This window comes from Rattus norvegicus, chromosome 1 (assembly GCF_021556685.1).
Source record: "Rattus norvegicus strain SHRSP/BbbUtx chromosome 1, alternate assembly SHRSP_T2T, whole genome shotgun sequence".
Lineage (NCBI taxonomy): Eukaryota > Metazoa > Chordata > Mammalia > Rodentia > Muridae > Rattus > Rattus norvegicus.
The window spans coordinates 201,498,342-201,513,592 of record NC_141534.1 but is presented as its reverse complement, the minus strand read 5'-3'; the positions used below and the strand labels follow the sequence as shown (position 1 = coordinate 201,513,592).

General features: G+C 45.0%; 1 protein-coding gene across 6 annotated transcripts in view; it reads left to right on the top strand.

The window, feature by feature from the left end:
• Dhx32 (DEAH-box helicase 32 (putative)) overlaps positions 1-15,251 on the top strand; it is a 59,784-nt gene that overhangs the window by 11,797 nt on the left and 32,736 nt on the right. For 4 of the 6 annotated variants that reach the window (NM_001130039.1, XM_087572954.1, XM_087572987.1 and 1 more), the window contains 1 exon segment: positions 12,158-12,653. In NM_001130039.1, coding sequence (NP_001123511.1) covers positions 12,351-12,653 — 303 coding nt within the window. In that variant the 5' untranslated portion in view covers positions 12,158-12,350. 6 annotated transcript variants of the gene reach the window in all.

The window sequence follows — 15,251 nt, the reverse complement described above, 5'->3', positions numbered from 1 at the left end:
ATCTGATGACACCTCGAATAGGTACTAGGGTTTGGTGTTTGGCTGGTACAACCAGAGCATGGTCACTGAACTCAGGCGCTTAGGGCAGGAGGGAAAGGATAGCCTAGGCTCAGTCTTCCAAATTAAACAAATGACTTTTAAAAAGTTTAATAAGATGGCTAAAAGTTTGATTGCAGATTTCAGAAGTAAAATAAATGTCATATTTCTTGGAAAGACTGAAAGTGGTACATTCCTTAGATCTCAGCTGTACTCACCTGGGTCCTACCTGTTCACTCAGAAGTAAGCCAGACTAGCTCTCTTTTAGTGTGCTATACTAATCCCGCTTTAAGGAGCCCTTAAAATATTACACAATCGAAACCGATTAAAAAATAATATTAAAAAGCATCTAGCAGTCTGGTTGTGAGAATTTGTAACCAGACCATTTACTTTCACACTAAACTGTGAGGGGTTCCATGTATAAATATTAAGAAGTCTTTCTGGCTGTGTACTGTGGCATGACCTTTAATCCCAGCACTTGGGAGGCAGAGGCAGGAAGTTGTGAGGCTAATGTATCAAGTTCTAGGCCAGCCAGGATTATGTAGAAAGACTCTGTCTCAAAAACAAAACAAAACAAAACAAAAACAACAAAAAAGTCTAAGTCTAAAAATATTTAAATTGTGTAACTTTTAAAAATTCACCATAGGACCTGTGAGATGGCTTAGTGTATTGGTTTTTGATTCTCAACCTTCCTAATGCTATGACCCTTTAATGTAGTTGCTCATGTTCTGAGCCAGCCATATTATTTTTGTTGCTGTCTCATAACTCTATCTTGGTACTATTATGAACCCTAATATAAATATGTGTTTTCTGATGGTCTTAGGGAACCCCTTTGAAAGGGTCATTTGACCACCAAAGGGGTTGTGACCCACAGGTTAAGGACTCAGCCTATGAAACTGAGTCCAACCCCCAGAACCCACGTGGTAGAGAGAGAGCTGACTCCTGATCTCCATACCAGTGCCCTCATGGCCCCCATACAAAATAAATACTGTAAGAAATTTTGATTAATTGTGCAATTGATTATTCAAGCTACATTTGATATAGAGCAATGCCCAATAAAGACTGGTTTTCTAGGTGGTTTTCCCAAAGCAGGTGAATTTTTCACATTAGTTTTAAATTGTATTTTTATGGATGATCTGCCTGTGTGCATGTCTGGGTCGCTCATGTGCCTAATGCCAGAGGAGGGTGTTGGATTCCCCTGGAACAAGGGTTTCCGATAGTGGTGAGCATTCGTATACGTGCTGGGAACTGAACCCCGGTCCTCTGGAAGAACAGCCAGTGCTCTAGCTACTGAGCCATCTCCAGTCCTAAAGATGGTTCCTTTATTAAAACTCCATGTCAGTGTTTTTGAAATCTAGAAATAAGATTTTAAAAATAAATTTTGAATTTTACCTTATCTTTTCCAGAGAGATATTTATCGGCTACTGGAAACCAAACATGATACATGTTAGAGAAGGCTGGGCCTATGAGAACATAGACAGAGAAAGACCAAACTTTGCTATGCAGCCCAGCCCTGTCGTGAACTTCAGTCTTGCCTCAGACTTGGGCCCACTGGGGTTACAGGCCTGGGCACCACACTCAGCCTCCTGAGAACCTCAGGAGCATGACCCCACTGTATCATTGGAAACATTCTGTAGCTGAGAAAGTGTGCATGCTAAGTATCTGACATGTAGCTTCGGGAGGGCTGTTAGAACTGTACCTTTCAAATACACAAACAAGACTTGCCAACCGGCCTGTACCTGTTTACTTCAAAAACATCAGTTTATTTAAAACATCAGTTTATTTACATTTATTATTTGTGTATATTCGTATATGCATGCATGTAGGTAGGTAGTGCATAACAGCATGCATTTGTGGAGGTCAGAGGACAACTTTCAGCATTCTGTTCTCAGGTAATCAGGCTTAGCCAAAAGTATCTTTCCCCATCCCCATTTAGACACTATTTGAACATCTCCCACAGGGTCAAGTATTTCTTCAACCTGTACAGATACCATAGAAACCTATTTTATTTATTTATTTATTTAAAGATTTATTTATTTAAAGATTTATTTATTTATTATTTATAAGTACACTGTGGCAGTCTTAACATACCAGAAGAGGGCATCAGCTCTCATTATGGATGGTTGTGAGCCACCATGTGGCTTCTGGGATTTGAGCTCAGGACTACTGGAAGAGCAGTCAGTGCTCTTAACCGCTGAGCCATCTCTCCAGCCCTATTTCTTTTCTTTTCTTTTTTTTTTTTTTTTTTTTTTTTTTTTTTTTTTTTTTTTGAGACAGGGTCTCACTGTGTAGTTCTGGCTGTCCTAGACCAGGCTGGCCTCAGACTCACAAAGATCTGCTTGCCACTGCCTCCTGAGTTCTGGAGCCGCTGCATCCAGGCAACCTCCTGTTCGTTAAGGAAATTGGAACATGGCGTGGTTGTATGGCTCAGTGGGTAGCATACATTTATCAAGGATCAAGCTGGGGCTGGACTGCCTCACTTCAAACACCCGCTGTATCACAGCCAAGATGCTAAAAGCTGGATAAATTAACCAAGCCTCTGAAGGCTTAAATTTCCTCATTTGAAAAAAATGGGACTAATAAAGTAAACCCTCATGGGGTTCTTAAGGGTTTAAAGGAAATAATCCATATAAAGTACTTAAGTGCTTATTAGCATCTGGCATAAAGTAAGCACACTGTGAGCGCTAATCAGCAGAATTATCATCGTCATCATTGTCAGTTCAACCTCAGTGTGTGGAACCATGCTGTCCGACTGTGGTCTGCAGACAGGTGCTGGCTCCAGCCCTCCCGTCAAGGTTACAGTGGGAGAGGCAGTGAGCTCATTTACACTCTGGTGCCAGCTTCTCAGCTTGCCATACATTAGCACTTTGCATAAAATTGTGGTGGAATATTGGACCCATGATCACATGCTCCAAAAAGCAGATGGCCTTTTATCCTGAAAGCTGCTAGCACTCATTTGCAGTCTTCATTCCTTCTCTTTTGTGAGTCGTAAGTATACTGCTTGTTGCTTCAGCAAATGCTTGCCAATCACACTGCCCACGCACAGCCCTGTATCTATTTTCCAGGAGTTGCAAAGATAACTCTGGAACTACTTCTAAGTTAGAGGGAGTGGGAGGTGGATAAGCGTGGGAGGTGGCACGATTGGAGCACACAGTGTTTGCAGGGGTTTTAGAGCTTGGTCACATGGGCTCCTGCGTCCATGAGAAGACAGTGTAATACCTATTACTCCTCCAGCATCTTGTGGTATCCCTGAGATCAGTGTTCCTGTTTTTGAAACAGTGTTTGAATCTTGTAGAAATTTGCAACATCCAAATGAGAAAATAACTTTTAAAGATTATTAAGAACCCATCTTGTAACTGAAAGTGGAAGTCACGAAAAATGTGGCAACAGTAAAGGTTTTCTGGACACACAGCAACCCCAGATTAATTCAAAATCTAACGGCAAATGCATCTAGGTGTTGATGGCATTGCTTTTCTATGTTGTATTGTGCAGCTTCATGGCAGCCTTGGTCCTGAGCATTCAGCATACTTACTTTGTTTTGTGCCAGCAGAAAATCCAATGCCAACAAGCTCTGCCTGCAACACTGGGCTAGGATTCCAAACCCTTGTGTGCTACTATGGCAGGTGCTTGTTTGGTGTCCATGTGTTACCGTGTTTGTGTAGAAGTGTCTGAGCACATGGGTGTGTGAGTGGAGAGGCCAGAGGTCATTGTCAAGTGTTTTCCTCAGTGACTTCACCTTATATTTGGTGACAGGGTTTCTAGCTGCACCTGGGGCTCACCAACTTGGCCCAAACTGGCCAGCAAACGTGTAGGGTCCTCCCATCTCTGCCCCTCTTCCCCCAGTGAGATTACAGATACGCACCTCCACACTCAGCTTTCCGTGGATGCTAGGGATGGGACCCATGTCCTCGTGCCTGAGCAACAGGCTCTTGGTCCACTGAGCCGGTTCCACAGGCCTGGGCTTTGGTGTTCCTACTGTGCATCCAGACATTTCCGACCAAGAGTGATGCTTTGTGCTGTCTTTCCTTAACTTGCCTCAAATTACTGTGCCTTTTGGATTCTGGGGTGTTAGGATCCTTGGTTTAAAAACTGCTCTTTGTATAGCTCACTTAAATTTCAGGGGGAAAATTATATAAAATTTGGCCTAAGAATTTTCTAATTTTGAAGCACCCCAAATACGCTTCTGCCACTTATACTATGAATTTGTACAAAGGGACTGACATTCTCAGCAATTAATGATTCTAAAATCAAAATGTCAGTTAACCTTAAACTCACTGAAGAGGCTTCTTCTCCAGCAGTGTATCCAGCCAAGATTTTATTCTTTGTGCAAAAATAGACTCACCTCATTAGTATGCAACTTTGCCTTTAATAAATGGCAATTGTATACACACGCCAAAGAATTATTTTAAAAGTGAATGTCTGGGGGCTGGAGAGATGGCTCAGTGGTTAAGAGCACTGGCTGCTCTTCCAGAAAACCTGGATTCAATTCCCAGCAACCACATGGCAGCTCACAACTGTCTGTAACTGTAGTCCTATGGGATTCAGGGGTTTCTTCTGGTGTTCAAATACATATGCAGATATAACATTTATTCAGACATACATCTTTCTAAACGTGACTTTCTTTCTGATTTATGATTAGTAAATGTTGGATTTGTATATTGATTTTATGCACCTGCATACCCAGAGTCAGAACCAAGTTTCTGAGGTTATAAAGGGAGGATGGGCAGAAAACACTAAGAAGCCTTGTAAAAGATCTGTCTAGTCATTTGCTCTTATGTGCACACACATGAGTCATGAATGATTTACTGCTCTATAGATCTTGAGGGAACATCAGAGAGATTAAAATTCTGGAGAGAATTTTACAAAACTTTTACAAAAGTGAGTACATTTTGCAAACCGTCTACATGTGAAGCTGGGCATCATGTAAACGAACAGCTTGAAAGAGGTAAGATATTTTATGTGTGTCCTGTGAACTCAGCATCGGGACCAACTGTTCTGTCAGACCTACTTGAAGATAATTTTAAAGGTTATTTTGTCAAGAAATGTTCCTTAGCAGGGGCCGGATAGGTGGGTCAGTGGTTAGGAACACTTGTTGCTCTTCCAGAGGACTCAGGTTCAGTTTCCAGCGTCCATATGTCAGCTCAGAGCCATCCCTAATTCCAGTTACATGGGCTCCAACTCCTTCCAAAGCATAAACATGCAGGAGGCCAAACACTCATACATATAAAATAAATATAAAGATCATAAGAAAGAGAGACGTTCCTTAGCTGGTAATCATTCTTAGGGGTTGGTTGTTACATTGGGTTTACTGGTTTCTCCTGCGATGTGCAGGCATTGTGCTGTGTGCCTTAACCTTCCCTCTTCCTGGTTTCTCCAGAGCTGGATCTCATGGGCAACTTTAAAAACCTAAGGGCAGGTGAGGGGAAGATAGTCTTGAAGAAACTCATGTACTGTCAAAGTTAAGAGGAAAACTTAAGCAAAGGCGGAGAATGTTAAAGTTGACCAAGGAGTGTAAGCTTGTCCCACATGTGTGTGAGCAGCCTTTGTATGGCAGTGTGTCAGGCCACTTGTGTCCTGGCTCCCTCATTGTTGAAATCCCTCAGTGCCCACGTTTGCTGGCCTTTGCATGGACCAGCTTTCCTTCTTTTAGTTGCCTGGCAATAAGATGAAGGGTTTCATAGACAAAGAATTTCCATCTCGACACCCCCTCTGGCTTGGCTGCACTGGGGCCCCCGGGAAAGAAGCCAGCCTGCCTGTTCTCACCGTCCCAGCATGGCCACCATGCAGGCCTGCGTCAGGCCAAGTGTTGGCTGAATGAGAGAGAAACCTGAAAGTGCGGACACTGAGAATGAGAAGACGGTTGAGTTCTGAGTGCTCCCTGTGGTATAGGGTGTCAAATGTTTTAAAGGCATAAAGTTCCTGAAGGTTATAGCATGGGCCGTCTATTCAGTTACAGTTTGTACTCGAGGTTCAGGATCACAGGGATTATCGAGGAGCAGAGTTCCCGCAATAGTCTAAGTGAAGACTGGGCAGCGGGTAACTCTCCTGTATGTGAGGCTGTGGCCTCTGCTGTCAGCCACAGAGGCCTTGAAGTACTGTGAAGTGTAATACCTGCTGGTTTCTGGATCTCAGGGCAGCCCTCTCCTGTCTGTCTAACTCCTGAAGGGACCAAGAACAACCCACCTCAGGCTGCATTGGTGAAATCTAGGTGCAGTGCACACTGTTGAGTTTATGAATTTGCCCACTTGCTCACTCCCCCTTCCAAGCAAGGGTGTATAACATGCTATTGTCAAAGAGGAAAAAAGTGTCACCGTGGTGTCTTGCTAACGAGGTGATTAGACATTGTTCAGCAGTGTCAAAGGATCTGGAACTCCGAACAGTGATGTGGCAAAAAAACCAGCTGTGCAGGAAGGATGTAGGATAGCTTGCAAGGGAGGCATGCGTCAGGGGTCAGGTAAGTGGTCACAGATCCCATGCATGATGGCCTAAGGGAATTTGAGAAATTGTTAAGGACTCGTGGTCTGACTTTATGAGGGGGAGCTTGATAAAAATTTCTCACTCATCCAGTTAACGGACAATTGCTGAATGCCTCATATGTGCCGAGCTCTGTTGCAGCATGCAAAGTAGAGAGCCAGGCCCTGCTTCATGGAGCTTGCCTTCTGGTGGAGGGCTCCTATACCAAACAAAATGGAGGGGAGGTACAGATGGTGAAAGTTGGTGTGGAGTGGAGGGAAGGTGGCCAGGAAATCCTTTCCTGAGCTGACACTTGGTGAACCTTTGTAAAATAAGGGAGTGAGGCATTGGTTATCTGAGGAACATTTCAGCCCAGAAGAGCAAGAACAGGGCGGAGGCTCAGTAAAGGAGCCTGTGGCTGAGGAAGAATGAGGCAGTGGTGAAAGATAGGCAGACCTGCACCAGGTCTCTATCAAACACTCCTGTCAGGGGTCACCACCATGGTCTCTGGGCTTAGGAGACACTTCCTCCAACATCAGTAGTCTCAGATCTTTGTAGTTTTCCCTATCTCCCTCTGACTACAGCACCGGAAGGTTAGTCTGAGCCCACCAGGCCAACCCCGGGATAATCTGAGTTCAAGGTCTGTCATTAATAGCTGCAGGGTCCCTTTTCCTCTTGCTGTGCAAAGTGCATGCTCATGACTTTCAGTAATCAGGCACCTGATGGTGGCCCTGTGAGACCTTTTGAGGTGTCTTGCAGACTCCACTCCCCAGATCTGCTGGTGTCTGCTGTCCCTTTGTGAGTTAAGGTCAAAAGGACTGTTCATAGGAGCAGTTGAGCTCAATGGGAAAAAGCACGGTTACTCACTGCCTGCATCTTTTGAAAGGTCAAGCAGAGGATCTGAGATAAAAAAAAAAATCAAGGGTGCAGTGTAGGTCAGTGGTGGAGTGTTTGTGTGGTACATAAAGTCTGGCTTTACTCCACTGGCCTGAGAGACAGAGTCAAGGATAACTTGAGATACTCTGGTCTGCGCAACTGAAGGAATTACATGAGATGCAGCCAGGTGTGTGACGAGGTCATGCTGGCAGCGGAGGCTCAGACGTGCAAAGTCTGAGGTACTTATTCAGTATCCAAGGGGCAGAGAAGGAGAAGATGGCTGATCACATACGACTGGAGTACAAGAGGCAGGGCATAAGGACACACAAATGGGAGGTGAGAGGAAACCACGGTCCTATTATCCAGGGAAAAGGGCAGGGTCCTGGGACTGTGTTGGGAAAGCCCCAAACTCAGAAGAATACACATTAGGAACCAGATCTTTGAAACAAAGTAACCGCAGAGAAAGCAGAGATGCTGGCTCTGAGATTTCATCCTTGCCTTTCTGTGAACTGTACTGTATTTCTAGAATTATCAGAGCATATAGATTCCTGGGTCATGCATATAGATGACCCAGGAATGGCTCTCAACTTCTGACTCTTGCTTAATAAGCTGTTACATACAAATGTTTGGTGTTGTTTAGTGGCTATCCATCTACAAGTTGTTACAGATCCAATTCAGAGGGCAACCCAGAGAAGCTGCAGTTACAGTACATACAGTGGGGTCACTCTGAAAAGGAGTCTTTCAGGTTCAGACTTCATAGAGTAAAATGCCTGTACTGAAACAGTTTAGCTAAATTTTATCTGAGTGACATATACTGCCCAACCCCCCTCCCTTCCTTCTTCCTCGCTCCCTCCTTTCCTTCTTTTCTTCTGAGTGTCACATATCACAGGCTGGCCTGAAGTTCACCATGTAGCTGAGGATGACCTTAAGCTTCTGATTCTCCTGCCGTCACCTCTCCAGTGCTGGGGCATGAACTCAGGGCTCTGTGTATACTAGAAAAGTACTCGCCAACTGAGCTATTACCTTAGCCTCCCTAGTCTCTTTTCCTCCTGCATTAATTTGCTAATATAGGGCATAGGTCACTTGTGTATTTTTAAATACTGCTAGGGAAAAGTAGATTCACATAGCTTTGTACAGATGTAGGCTCAATGAAGCCAGGTGTCTGAACATCACCAGGCCTCAAATTCAGCCTCCATTTGGATGTCAGCCACTCCTCTGTCCATATCCAACACACAAGCCACAGTCACAAGAAGTCACTCCGACTGCTTCAGAGTCTGGAAACTTAATAGCTTGGCTCCTCAAACTCACCAGTTTACACTGAAGCCCTTTGTGGACCAAGCTTTACAAATATTTTTCAGTCAAGCCTGTCTGGTTTCTAAGGGCAGGGAGGAGAACTTCCCTAGGTGAGTGTCAGATGACGGGCTGCAGGGGTACTGAATCTCTGAGACAAGTGGGCTCCAGGGCAGCAGTCTGGTCTTGACTCTTCTCTACTCAAGAAAATATGAGGACAACGTTCTGCTGTGGTAGCTTACAGTAATGATGATCCTGAGTTGCTAAGAAAATATATGTTCTCTCGAGGCTGCGAGTACCCCACCGAGTAGCATGGCTGCATCACCCTCTAAGATTCCTTCCTTGGGTTGAGCAGGCCACTGAGAGCAGTTGCTTAGGGCTCAGGTGTTGTTGTAAAAATATAAAAAATAAAAAAAGTATTACTGTCTTTTATCCCTCTAGGTCTGGCACTGCAGTGCCCCACGATATCTGCTGGATATCTAAATTCTCAGTCAGCAAAGCATCTCACCCGCTCTGCTCCATCCCATATCACACTGCCAAAGGCCTCTCTCTGAGCCTGGCAGCAATCTCTCTGCCTACCTAGTTCCCAAGGCAGGTTTCCATGCCAGAAACACACATCCAAACTCTGTGGCCCAGAGCAGCTGCCCCACACTCCATTACACTTAAATCTACACATGAAGAACACACAACACAATAACCTTAGATCCAGTTGATAAGATATAATTAATTGCCCACCTAAACATACAAAGCCTAGTACAATCCATCCCTTAAGAACTTTAATAACAACTTGTAAATGCACAGAGCGGAATCTTAACGTCACCTGCCATGGCTTCCCTCCCTCTCCCTCCTGTCTCTTCTCTTCCTTCCAGTCTCCAGTGGAATTAGCATCAATTACAGGTAACTCTAGGGCAAACCACCACACTCAGGCATGCTTGGCAGGCCTCGGGCACCTTCCCCAGCACTCTCAATATGGAGACTTTTGCTGTTTATCCATTGCTGTGGCCTGACCATCTCAGAATGCTAGAGTGTTTCATGATGGCCACCATGGGAGTGACTTAGCTTCAGTTCCCAATGTCTCCTTGTCACAGTTTGGATTCCTTTCTGTTGGCATAATGGCCATCTTCCGTTCCACCATAGCTGTGAAGTGTGGAGCATAAGTTGTGCAGCCATGTGACCAGGTGAGCCCCAGGTGTCTAGAAAGAGCACTGCTCAGAAGACAGGTCTGTCCCTGCAGGTTAGAGTGGCTACCCCTCCTGTCATGTTCAAAGACAGCCGTAGCTTCCAAACAAAGAAGAGTGTGTTTAAAGCCACCTGTAAGGAGCAAACCAGGAGCAGCAGATTTAGGTTGTCTTGAGTACCATGTTCCATAGGACAGAAGAGAGTCAAATCAGTGCATTTGTCAACAGTGTGAGTGAGGACATCAAGTAGGTGGGCCTGAGAGTCACAGAATCCCTGCTACAGGCTCCAGATGTCATCATCCTTAGCTCTGGGCTGCACGGAAGCCAGTGGTCGTCTGTTCAGCAGTGACAATGTATTCCAAGCTTTGCTTAGTAGCAATAGGAAATTAGGTCAGAGCAGTGGTTGGTAATGAGTGTCTACTAAGAGGACTAACAGTAGAGCAAGATAATTTTGACAACCAAACCATTGCATCGCTCCACAACCACGAAGCCTTTAGGACCGGCCACACGCATGTGGCTCAAGCTCTGTGAGACAGTACTGATTACATCAAGTGTACACCAGAAATGATCAGGAACATACTCAGTAAACAACATGGCAGCTGCGCTGTGCCTTTTACTTTTATTTACTTTTTCAATTAAAAAATTATGTATGAGTGTTTGTCTCCATGTATGTCTGTATACCACATGAATGAAGTTTCCAAGGGGGCCAGAAGAGGGCATCAAAAGCCCTGGAACTTGAGTTACAGATGGTTGGGAGCTGCCATGTGGGTTCTAGAAATCAGTCCCAGGTCCTCTGGAAGATAGCCACCACTCCAGTCTCTTATGCTTGTTTTAAAAAGTAAAATCGGTAAGAAGTAGTTCCTAAGGCAATCAGGGATGTGGTATAATAGCAGCTTAACGTAAAAGGCTTACAAGGGTGAACGCTGAGATGTGATCCTAATTAGACCAGAAGAAAATGTGAGCTGGAGGCTAAACCTTCACTCCTTAGCATGGTCTGCCTCTTAGGTCTCCTGAAGTCAGAGTTTGCCTGTCTGGTGTCTCAAGAAGCCTTGTTTCCTGCAGCTGTCTGGGGAATCATCTCACACCCTAGGAGCTGTGAAGGGAAGAGTGTACACGCTGTAACCCTGTGTTTGCTTATGCAAAATTGTAATTCCATTTTAGTTGGGAAATGGGATGCATTTTTCAGACTCCTACTCAGAGCTGGGAAGTGTCCAGTCCCCCCAGCTGTCAGTACCCTCTGCCCTATGTGTATGTCTGCTGCCTGGTACCCACAGATGTTTCCTGAGGGACTGGCTTCCCAGAACCTACTGGGCCAGCAGGCAGATCTTTTCTTCCTCCTTATTAATAAGGGTCAGCCGAGGAAGCAGTGGAAGGCTAGCCCCAGAAGCTTGAGGTGGCACAGTGCTGAAGGCTAATGCTATAGGCTTTGGGTGGCACCGTGCTGTGAAGAGTTTGTGGGAGGTTACTGCCATTAGTCTTGTTTTATGACTTGTTTTTAAACTTCCATTTTCCATGTTGTTTGTTTTAAATTTCCACCTGGCTAATATGAGAAGGGACTTTCCCCAGCATCACTAATTGGCTTATTTCTCCCTGTTAATCTCTAGTAATTAGAGATGGAAAAGAAAAAAGTCTCACTTGACATGTAAAGAATATGTCCTTGGTGTGGATCTTACCTTTCCCTAGGCAAGCTTTCTTTGTTTAGATTAAAAGGTATCTTTTATTATTTTGGCCCTGGCTTGCTGGGGTTCACACCTAGGAATCTCAAAAAGTACAGCAGGAGACTTGTGATTTAATTAAACAAAGGCCATATCAGCAACAGATGGGGGGAAAAAAGAATAAATTCACTTAGATCGCTGACATTTTTAAGCCTGCATAAGCAAAAGTAAAATGTCAGGTTTCTTAAATGGTCCTTTACACCCAAGGCATGCTGGGTAATAGGAGAAACTTTTACCAGTGTTTAGGGACCACTCTCCAGACCGGCACAGCTCTCCCCTTTATAAAGTCCGTGCTCTTTGTCATGGGATTAGGTGACCACGTGACTGATTAGCCTCACAATTCCGATCAGACTCCCTGTTGCTTTCCATTCACTGCTACGGTGAAGCAGAGGCCTGGGCAGAGGTCAGGGAAAGAGCACCAGGCTCTGAGGATCATTTTCCAAAGCTGCGCAATCCTGTAAGAGCTGGTTGGGAGCAAGCAGCAGCCGGGAGGACAGTAGCTAGTGAACAGAAAAGGCTGACCGTTTGCTTTGAGCGTCTACTGTTTCTGTTTTTAACTTCTTGTATACTACCTGATTTTACACTCATCTTTCATGTGCTTGTTTTTAGCGTGGTTTATTGAACGCCATGTAACAGACCAAGAGCGCTGAAGTGAGCGAGCACCGAGGGACTCGGGTTTGAGGAATTAACTTGCTGAAATCCCGAACTGGGCCTGGGAGCCTGGCTGAGTTTGTGAGCGGGCCTCACACCCTCTCTGCAATGGGCTGCTGACCGGAGAACTGGACTGTGGAATGTGAACAGCATGAGCTCACTGCGGGAAGAAATGGACGAAGAGGAACTGGAGCATCCAAACGCCTCCCCAGAAAAACGCTATTTCCCCGAATCCCTAGATTCCAGCGATGGGGATGAAGAAGGGGTCCTGGCCTGCGAGGATCTGGAGCTGAACCCCTTTGACGGCTTGCCGTATTCATCGCGATATTACAAACTTCTGAAAGAGAGAGAGGAGCTTCCGATATGGAAAGAAAAGTACTCCTTCATGGAGAGTCTGCTGCAAAATCAGGTTGTGCTCGTGTCAGGGGACTCCAAGTGCGGCAAGAGCTCTCAGGTGAGGAGCTGCTGGAAAGGCCTGTGGCCTTGAGGTTTTGCATGTGTGAAGTGTTGTAACCAAACAGAACATTGGCAACCCAGGTGCTACAAATGAACCTTGGCTGTTAGACTTGGGAAACGGTGGAGTTTACCTAGGTCATCCTAGAATAACAATCCCGATGGTTTCCTTTGTAGAGGTCTTAGAAGTTGAAGTAGAGTCATCACCCCATCAGGTTTTAGAGGATTACCCTTGATATTTGCTTACATGCCAGTGGGGGTGATCAACACCTGACTGTTCTTGCCCTTTTCTCCCTTTTTAAAGGTTTTTCTTAATTATTTTATGTGTATGAGTGTTTGGCCTACATTATGTCTGTGTACCATGTATGTATGGGTACCCAAGGAGACCAGAAGAGGGTGCCAGATCCCCCAGAACTGGAGTTAAGGACTTTGGGAGCCACCATGTGGGTGCCTCAAAGGAAACCCAGGCCTTCTGAAGAGCACCCTCTTAACTGCTGAGCCACCTCCTACCTGGCTGTTCTTATGTGTGAAGCTGGCTGAGTTCAGGAAACAAATGCCCAGGAAATCTATTTTCCTCTTGTACTTCATTTGCTTATTTTGGAGAAAAGGTCTCTCATAGCTCAGGCTGCCCTTGAATGCCTAATCTTCCTGTTTCTACCTGCCAGTGCTGGCATGATAAATGTGTTTTACCATGCCCCACAGAAATCCTTCTTTGCCTTGCAATAAGAAATAACAAAATGGGCAGATATGCGGTCCTGGACTGCCTAGAGAGGGAAGAATTCGGTCAGTTAAAGGAGGGAGGTAGGACTGTGGCCTCATGGCAGAGCACTTGCCAAAAATGCCTGTGGCCTAAGTTAGATGATTTCTAGCATACTAAAAAGATAAATTTAGGAATATAAATGTTTGCAGTATTGATGTGAGCCAAGGAGGGTTTATGAATTAGGCAGAAGGTGGGACTTTTTTTGCAAGTATAATTGTAGTGGGGGTGGCCTCTGAGCGCCAAAGATAGACAGTTACTGAATACTTCCTGTCCAGTTTGTTGTGTTTGAACTTGAGCTTTTGACTCAACTGAAGTCTGTGTTTTACATTGTAGATTCTTATGATGAAACAGTTAGAATAGACCACAGAGATTATCTGGTGAAAGAGCACAGAGGTTTTTCAGATGACAACTGCGGTCTGAAAGCCTTTGAACAATGTGTTGGCTCAGGTTGCAGTCTCCTGAGTAGGTTGAAAAAGAACACTCACACTGTGCCTGCCTCTTCCACGACCCCTTCAAATGCACTTTGGTGAAAGGAGGGCTGGGCACTGATGGTTTCTATCTGGTTTATAACTGCCAGTGTTATTCACTATGATGAGTTATTTTTATATCAATTTACTTTAATTCATTATAAGAACTAAGTGGATTTCTTTCTGGTTTCTGTGGGCAAATGGAACTTTATTTTTAAAGTTATCTATTTTAAATCTTGTTTTTATGTTATTGTGTTTATTTCAGATTAAGAAATTTTAGTAATAGTATAGATATTTTTCACAGCTGTCTCCTGATTCCCCAAAGATAATTTGATTCTGCATTCTCTCCCCCTCCTCCCACTCCCACATGTGAACACACACATTTTTGTTCCAAAACTTTTTTTTTTCGGAGCTGGGGACCGAACCCAGGGCCTTGCGCTTGCTAGGCAAGCGCTCTACCACTGAGCTAAATCCCCAACCCCTCCAAAACTTTTAAAGATTCAGAGTGTGTGTGTGTGTGTGTGCACGTGTGTGCATGCACACACATGCCCGCAGGTACATACATGTCTGTCTGTCTGTGTCTGTGTCTGTGTGGACGTGTGCCCTTAGAGGCCAAAAGAGCTGAAATTATAGGTGGTTATGAGCAGTCCGATGTGAGTACGGGAACCAAACTCTGATCCTCTGAAAGAGCAGCAAGCTATCTGTACCCCTGAGCCATCTCTCTAGCCCCTGTCTGTATCTTTTAAGATTAAACTGAAGTAAGGTAACACGCACCTTTAATTCCAGCACTCATGAAGCAGAGGCAGGCAGATCTCTCAGTTGAGTCAGGCCTGCTCTATAGTGAGTTCCAGGGCAACCAGAACTCTGTAGGGAGACCGTGTCTCCAAGAAAAACGAGAATAGGTTGACAAAGCCAGGCGGAGTGCACACCTATAATTGAAGTACTTGAAAGGCTCAGGGAGGAGGATGAGCAGTTGCAGGCCAGCATGGGCTACAGAACAAACTCTGTCAAGGGGAGGAGAGAGGAGGTGACATGATGCCCTTCTCTCAGCAGAACAATAAGGACCAGAAAGGGGAGTGTAATGCTGGTGTCTCACTTTTTCCTGGCTTCAGGGTTTTCATAGTCATTAGGTGTGATATCATAAAACATTGAAACCATCCTCCGGATGAATCCAGACCGCGCTCCATCTCACTGTCATTCAGAACTCCTTTAGTGTGGAGGCTTCTCCTCTGCCTCTCATGACCATGGCATCTTCAGGGTGCAGTGAGTTCTGATCTGAGGTGTCAAGGGGGTGTGGCAGGAAGGTGCACTGGAGCTCCCTCAGCTTCTGTCAGGAGGAGCAGCAAGCCTTCCTCTGGGCTGCTGGTGTTGA